The sequence below is a fragment of the Orycteropus afer genome, unplaced genomic scaffold (assembly GCF_000298275.1).
Source record: "Orycteropus afer afer isolate SDZICR_OR568_19922 unplaced genomic scaffold, OryAfe1.0 scaffold00945, whole genome shotgun sequence".
In the NCBI taxonomy this organism is placed as follows: domain Eukaryota; kingdom Metazoa; phylum Chordata; class Mammalia; order Tubulidentata; family Orycteropodidae; genus Orycteropus; species Orycteropus afer.
Window position 1 is genome coordinate 271,895 of NW_006922532.1, and position 8,763 is coordinate 280,657.

Genomic DNA, 8,763 nt, shown 5'->3' on the forward strand with positions numbered 1-8,763 from the left:
GAGGAGTGGCTGGTGGGTTTGAACCGCCAGCCTTCTGGTTAGCAGTCAAGTGCTTTAGCCACTATGCTACCAGAGCTTAGTGATTGGTTTTTCCATGTCTTTGAAGAATGATGATGGGATCTGGATTGGGATTGTTTATCGACAGATAGCTTTTGGTTGCATTGACATTTTCCCAATGTTATTACTTCCTATCCATGAGAGTAGTATGTTCTTCCATTTATGTAGGTTTTTATTGACTTCAGTGTTTTCTAGTTGTCTTTATAAGTTTTTCTGTCTCTGGTTAAGTATATTCCTAAGTATTTTATCTTATCTCCTTTTCAGAGTTCTCTTTTTTGTTGTAGAGGAATCCAATTAATTTTTGTATGTTGATATTGTACCCTGCCACTTTGCTAATCTTTCTATTAGTAGCAGTAGTTTTATTGCTGAGTTTCTGGTATTTTCTATTTATAGGATCACATCATGTGCAAGTAGGAATAGATCTACTTCTTCCTTAGGAGTGTGAATGTTTTTCATTTATGTGTCATACCTGACTACACTGTCTAGGATTTTCAAAACAATGTTGAATAGGAATGGTGACAGAGGGCATCCTTTTATGGTTCCCATTCACAAGGGGAATTCTTTCATTCTCTCTTCATCGAGAGTAATGCTGTCCATTGATTTAGGGTTTATACTCTAAATTACTCACTACCTTTGAGTCATATCTGACTCATAGCAACCCCTCTTTGGGTTTCTGAGGCAGTATCTCTATGGAAGTAGATTGTCCAATTTTCCTTCTGAGGAGTGGCTGTTGGGTCTGAACCACCAGCTTTCTGGTTCATAGTCAACTGCCTTAGGCACTATGCCAGCAGAGCTCCTTAGGTTGAGGAATTTCCCTTCGATTTTTATTTTGCTAAGAGTTTTCCTCAGCAATGGATTTTATCAAATTCTTTTTCTCCATAAATTTTATGATCATGTTGATTGTTTTTCTAATGTTGAATTATACTTGTATACCTGGTATGAATCCCACATAGTCATGATTTATTATTTTTTTATATGGTATTGGATTTTATTGGCTAGGATTTTGTTGAGGATTTTTGTATCTATGTTCATGAGGGATATTTTTCTGTAATTTTCTCTTTTAGTGATGGCTTTGCTTGGCTTTCGTATCAGGGTTATATTTGGTTGATACAATGAATTCAAATGTATTCCATTCTTTTCTATATTATGGAATAGTTTGAGTAGAACTTTTCATATCAGCTCTTCTCTGAATATTTGGAAGAATTCACAAGTGAAGCATCTGGGCCAGAACTTTTCATGTTGTTGTTGGGAGATTTTGTTGGGAGATTTTTTAATGACTTGATCCGTTTCTTCTTTGTTTTGAGTCTGTACCAATTTTATAACTCAGTCTGTGTGAGTTTAGTTAGGTCATGTGTTTCTAGAAATTTATCCACTTCTTCCAGGCATTCAAATTTCTTTTAGTACTGTTACTCATAGCATTCTTTATTACCATTTTTATTTCAGTTGGTTTTGTTGTGACATCACACATTTCATTTGTTATTGCTGTTATTTGTATCTTTGCTTTCTTTTTCTTTGTTAGTTCTTCTGGCATTATTGTTCACCAGCACTACAACTCAAAGCATCAACTCTTCTTTGTTCTTCCTTATTCATTGTGCAGCTTTCACATGCATATGAGGTCATGGAAAACCCCATGGCTTGGGTTAGGTGCACTTTAGTCTTCAAAGAGACATCTTTGCTCTTCAGCACTTTAAAGAGGTCTTTTGCAGCAGATTTGCCCAGTGCAAATACGACAGTCCAATTGGTCCATAGTTTTCTTTCATTTTGATGTTTTTGTGTGCTTTTGTATCAATGTACATAAAATGAATTGAGAAATATTCTCTCTTCTCTGGGAGGTTTCCAATATGACCCTCCCATGTCCCAAGGGATGCACTACCCTTCTGAGAGCAGATACTTTTTTATCAACCAGGAAGCACTGTGAGTTTCCATGTTCAGGGCTTTTATCAGGCAGCCCTGCATGATAGACTAAATCATGCCTCCTGATACTAACTGATATTGGCCTCCCAGGTGAGTCTTTTCTGGTCTGGTCAACTCCTACTTACCAGCACATATTCTCAAGTGTGGCCTGGAAGTCCCAGACCAAGTACCCCAATCACACCAAGGGTTATTTCTCCACAGCAAAGGACAAAAACCACCTTATTTAATGTAAAACTAGGAACTTTACCCCACATTGCACCCTCTGTACTTTTGGTATGTGTTTTTTTGTACACCTAACATTTAGAGGGTTTCTCTCTCCTCCCCATACATTTGACCATCAACACCAGTATTCAACAGTGTTATACCATAACCTGAAAAATAAGAGTCAAAAGATACTGGCATATCACTAGAGTCTTCAATCAGTCATTAACAATTAACATCAGTCTATTGTCATATAAGACCCACTGCCACTGAGTCAATTCCAACTCATGGTGACGCTATAGGAATTTCTCCATAGAGTTTCCAACCCTGGAAATATTTACAAAAGCACACTGCCTCATCTTTCTCCTGTGGAGTGGCTAGTGGGTTCTAACCAGCAGCCCAATGCTTTTTAACCACAGTGCCACCAGAGCTCCCTATCACCATATAAACCCACTGCCATTGAGCTGATTCCAACTCATAGCTATCTCTATAGGGTTTCCAAGGCTGTAAATGTTTATGGAAGTAGATTGCCTCATCTTCTTCCACAGAGTGGCTGGTGAGTTTGAACTGGTGACCTTCTGGTTAGCAGCCAAATGCCCTACCCACAGTGCCACCAGAGCCCCTTTTATCATCATACAGTCTAGTAAAAACTTTTCCCAGACTAAGGTCACTCTGGTTTTCTGAAGGCTTCCATCTGATCTTGTCAGATTCAACAAGCATGTGTTGTCTTGGCTTCACCTTTCCAAGCATCTGGTGTAACTTAGCTAAGAGACAATATTATTATTTTGCTTTGAGCCTCTCTTGAGGTATTAACATAATGAGTATTGTATAACTCATCTATTTATTTCATTACAAAATTTTTCCACCTTTGGAAAGGACATTAACAAAAAGGCAAAAAAAAAAAAATCAAAATCCTTTTCCATCAAGTAGATTCCTACTCATTAGGTTTGGCTATTATAGTGGTCTAGATTTTCAGCAACAATATTAGCTCAGCAAGTGCCTCTCCCTTAGCCCACACGTTCACTGTTACATCTTTTTGAGAATTATCCCAGCTTCCATTACTCATATTTGCAATCTTGGTCCTAGGATCACTACACCATGTATGAAAAACAAAGTGAAAGAAGTAATATGGTAATATGGGGAAGAATTTTGCAGTCATAAAAGCATCCTCTCCCATACCCTCTTCCACAGATCCACAAGCAAAACAGGATTCTCTCCAGTGAGGATCCTCCCTTGTGTCCCTTCATGTTACTCATACCAAATTAATTTCAATAGTATACAAAGTTTTGCTACTATTTAGCTCTGTTATCCCCGACTTTGTGCTGTCATTATTACAAATTGTATGTTTATACATTATAATTATTGTTTTTTGCAGGTGTTTTTGAAATAAGATTTTGAAATAAAATTACAAACAGAAATACAATTATACATTCTTTATATATAACTATGCAATTTACCTTTACACGTGCTCTTTATTTCTTCATGTTGGTTATTAGAATTACTATCTAGTGTCCTTTCCTTTCATCCTTAAAAACTTCCTTTAGTATTTACTATAGGTCAGGTAGGAGCTCTGGTAGCATAGTGCCTAAGGCACTTGACTGCTAACCAGAAGGCTGGCGGTTCAAACCCACCAGCCACTCCTCGGAAGGAAGGTTGGGCAATCCTACTTCCGTAGTGATACTGCCTCGGAAACCCAAGGAGGGGTCACTATGAGTCGGGGTCGACTCGACGGCACATAACAACAACAACAACATAGGTCAGGTGTGTTAATGACAAACACTCTCAGTTGTTGTGTTGTTTATCTTGTATTGTTTTCATTACTCTTTTATTTTTGAAGGAAGATTCTTGGTTTTTATCTTTCATAACTTTATCTCATTCCATTGCCTTCTGGCTTCCATGGTTTCTGATGAGAAATCAGCTGTTAATCTTATTGGGGCTCCCCTGTACATAATGCAGAACTCTGGTGGCATAGTGTCTAAGGCATTTGACTGATAAACAGAAGGCTAGGGGTTCAAACTCACCAGCCACTCCTCGGAAGGAAGGTTGGGCAATCTACTTCTGTAGAAATACTGCCTCAGAAACCCACGGAGGGGTTGCTATGAGTCGAATCCAACTACTCAACAGCAGTGGGTTTCTTTTCTTTTCTTTTCTTTTTTTTTTTTTTTTAGTTTTGTACATAATGAGTTGTTTCCCTCTTGATGCTTTCAAGATTTGGTCTTTATATTTGGCTTTTAACTACAATGTGTGCATATTTTAGCTGATCCTATTTGGAATTAATTGAGCTTTATTCACATATAGATTAATGTTTTCCATCAAATTGTGACTTCTTTTAACACTCAAACTCATTGCTGTCAAGTCGAACCCGAATCATAGTGACCCCTCCTTGAGTTTCCAAGGCAGTATCACTATGGAAGTAGATTGCCCAACCTTCCTTCCGAGGAGTGGCTGGTGGGTTTGAACCACTTCAAATATTCTTTCTGGCCATTTCTTTCTCTCTTCTCCTTGTAAGACTGAAATTTTGCTTATGTTGGTACACTTGATAGTGTCCCACAGGTCTCTGAGGCTCTGTTCATTTTTCTTTAATTTTCTTTCTGTTCCTCAGACTGGATAATTTAAAAAGACTTATCTTCAAGTTCACTTAGTCTTTATTATGCCTTTTCAAACTGGCTTTCAAGACTTCTAGTGAATTTTTCCTCTCAGTTATTGTCCTTTTCAACTCATGGATTTCTACTTGATTTATTTTTATCATTTCTGTCTCTTTATTGATATTCTCTATTTAGTGAAACATTGTTCTCATTCTTCCTTTTAGCTCTTTAGATGTGATTCCCTTTACTTATTTGAATTGGTTTAAAATAGCTCATTTAACATCTTTCTCTAAAAAAAGAAAAAACAAATGCACTGCCTTCAAGTTGCTTCTGACTCATAGCGACCCCTGCTTGGGTTTCTGAGTACGATATCTAGGCAAGCCAGATATATATTCTAGTTGATTTACATGTCTCATTTTTTTTTTTTTTTTTTGCTGTTGTTGTGGAAAACTCGAATTTTAAAATAATGTAATGTGGAGACTCTGTAATTATAATCACTTGGATTTTCTGTTGGTGCTGTTTGTTGCAGCAATTGTTTATTTAGTGATTTTTCTTAACTAATAAGGTATATTCAGAGTTCTTTGTCATGCATAACCACTCTACTGAATGAACTTAACAGTCAGAAAATGACTAGAAAGATATTTCCTTAATACCTGGAACCAATACATTTCCCAGTCTTTACCCAGATGTTCTATGTGCCTGTTGATGTCCATCTTCAACATTTGGCTAGGCAATTTACAATTCTTCAACAACTTTTACTTCTACTTACACCAAGCCTCAAGAATATCAAGAAGTGAGAGCTTAAGACTTTCTCAGATTTTCTCTGAGCATGTATATACATGTGTCTACTCTTTTACACTCCAAGGAATGTCTTGGAGTTTTTCAAAATTTCATGAAAATCTCATTCTTTAGTTTTTCCTTTTAAGTTTTCTGATTAGCCTATTGTTTTCCCCAGTGTTATTCATTGTCCAGTGCAACCATGCAACAAATTTCCCACACCCAGAAGAAGCTTTTTAGCAAGCGGTGACCCATAAAGACAAGTCTTTTAAGTCAGATCTTTTAGGTGACCATCAGACAGGTCATGTAATGACAATTTGTGGGAAAATTAGATCTGTTCTGTGCTCTCTGGTATCTGGAACTGGAATTCTATTTACAAAACTGAGGAGGGGAAATAGAAATACAATGTAGCTTGCTGTTCTTGCTGAGAGTGAGATTATTTTTTCCACAAATGCTCCTCAAGTTGCTGAGAGCATTTGACTAACATTTAGAGTTGTGAGGGAAAAAAAAAAGGTTCTAACAAATTTGGCCACTCTTTTTACTGATTTTATGAAAGTGTGAATTTTAGGAGATTATTACACCATCACTTTTGCTGACATCATGCATTGTGTCCTTATCTTCAGATCCTTCCCATGTCCCTCTCAGGAAAATATATCACTACATTTTATTTAGAAGTTAGTAAAAATAAAAAATATATTTTCCCATCTAGGTTTACAGACCTTCTGAACCCTAGCTACAGATTCCTAGAAGGTGTCTATTGACCTAAGAATTCTGCCTTTCTTAATTTCTCAGTGTTGCTGTAACAGAAATACTACAAGTAGGTGGTTTAAAAGAACACAAATTTATTTTCTAAGTTTAGGATGTTAGAAGTCTAAATTCAGGACACCAGCTCAAGGGAAGCCTTTATTTCTGTTGTCTCTTGTGGAAAATCTCTTCCAGTTTCCATAGATCCAACATTCTTTGATTTCTTGGCAATCTCCATATCATATGTATCTTCTCCTCCCTTCTCTGTGCTTAATGTGATCTTTTAATATCTCAAAAATGAATAGGTGTAAGAGCTACCTACACGTATATGGTCTCATTAGCATAACACAGAAACATCTATTTCAAATAGGTTTATATCCACAAGCATAGGGGTTAGAATTCCAACACATAATTTGTGGGACACAATTCAAGCCACACTGATGTGTGAAGGATTAACAAGCAATGCAGGACTTATCAGCATCATGAGGGAAGTGCTGAGACATATCTGGGTATGGACATCCCTGAGTTTTATGTACTTTCCACTTTTCCTAGGACATCCAAATCTTTGCTCAAGGGTACTAAGGCCTTTGACGGAGCTCTTTTTATTCCTTGCAGAATCCTCAAAGCTTCTTAAGACCAATACTGAGGCACCTACAACTATGCCATCTCCCTTGGAATGTGAGTTATACTTGGAGTCAAGGGACAGGAGAGGCCTTGAATGATGTCATGGAAGCCATGGGAAGAAACTCAATTCCAATGGATAGGAAACTAAGAGGTCACTGGGATTGTCACAGAGAAAATGACAGTAAAGGAATTCAGAGAAAGAAAGATAGCAAAGAGTTAATGGTAGTGAATAAGTGCAATAATTAATATACATTATTTTTGTGAATACTTCTGAAGCAAAAGGAAAGAGAGAGTTAGAATACGTCCATGGGAAAAGTGGAAAATGGAAATAGATTTCCATCCTTCTCCTACTCTGATATACTTTGTGATTTTGGGTATGGTACTTCCATCTATAGGCCTCTACCCACCTTCCACCCCTAAGAGAAATAAACTAGTTTACTTCACCCCATAATATACTTCACCACAAAGCCCAGTACAGATGCCAGAGAAGGTCTCCAACTTTGCACCCACCCCTCAACCCACAACTCTTAACTGGAAGAGAAGACTCTGACTCTAATTCTCTGTTGTCACAGCAATATCCACAGCAAACTCATTCTTGGGCTGGACCACTGAAGGTGATGGTTACCTTGAGGAGACCAGTGCTGGGCCAGGTAAGGGTAATGTCAAGACTTCTCTCTTTCCTGAACCTTCCCACTATACACACTGTTCACTGGCATTCAACTCTCAAAACCATTAAATGCTGTGTGACCAGCAATGATCAAGAACCCTGAAGTTGAATGGTCTGGGTGATGGTTGAGAGGGAGAGATACAGATCCAGGGATGACTAAAATAAGTGTGGTACAAATGGGAAGGGTAGGTGCTCTTAGATTATATCCAATAATTTTTCTCCTGTTTGTACAAATAGAGTTCAAGCAGGGACTTAAGTGCTGGCCTGCAGATCTGAAGGTAAGGTTGAGGGGCACAAGACAAGAATGGAATCAAGTTATATTTTGTTTAAAGAGCATACTTGCTGCCATGACAGTGAGTCCCAGATTGTTCAACCCCTACTAGAGAGGGTTGAAATCACTGGCTGAATTGTGATTAAGTACCGTGTTGCCATAGTAATATGCTTTCCAAACATGCTGAGTAAGAATAAGGATACAATCATGGCCTTGACCGTATCTCCAAGAGAAGCTAGAATTGGGTCAGGTAAGGGTAATATCAAAGTATCACTATTTGGGCTCTTAACCAGAGCTCTGCAAGCCTGTAGCTGATTTATCAGTCCTCCAAAGTCTCCAGGATTCCTAAATTAGTCTCAGAGATTCAAAAGCTAAAAAGAAATTTTTTTCTGTATTTCACCTGGAGCTGATTGTCAACTGGCATCCACTGATAAGACATTAATACAATGCTATTTTCATACCAGTTGATAATTAGCTGTTTCTTTTAACCCCCTTAGCTGCTCATTATCACTTGGACTGGTCATCAGGACTCTTCAGAGCATTCCATGTCCCTTAATAAAAGTTTTATTGACTGTCATTTCAAACTTTTTTTTTAAATTGTGATTTGGGTGAAAGTTTACAGAGCAAATTCATTTTCCATACAGCAGTTCATACACATTTTGTTTCATGGCATTGATTGCAATCCCCATAATGTAATAACTCTCTTCCCACTTACTCCTTGTGGTTACCTCTTCCCTGTGTGTTTCTTTCCTATGCATTCCTGCCACCTGATCTATCTCCTTGTGTCAAACTTTTAGTTAAGGTCTAAGTAGGCATACATTTTAATTGGTTGGTGCTAAGTAGTTTTGCAATGAAAGAACTGGCGAAGAACAAGGCTCCGGGAATTGATGGCATACCGATTGAGATATTTCAACAAACAGATG

The 8,763-nt window shown here is 37.7% G+C and overlaps 1 protein-coding gene across 1 annotated transcript in view; it reads left to right on the plus strand.

Annotated features, from left to right (window-relative positions):
• VSIG4 (V-set and immunoglobulin domain containing 4) overlaps nucleotides 1–8,763 on the plus strand; it is a 32,101-nt gene that overhangs the window by 17,273 nt on the left and 6,065 nt on the right. Inside the window, exons 4-5 of the mRNA XM_007958362.1 lie at nucleotides 6,894–6,956; nucleotides 7,475–7,552. Coding sequence (XP_007956553.1) covers nucleotides 6,894–6,956; nucleotides 7,475–7,552 — 141 coding nt within the window. The remainder of the gene's footprint in view (nucleotides 1–6,893; nucleotides 6,957–7,474; nucleotides 7,553–8,763) is intronic.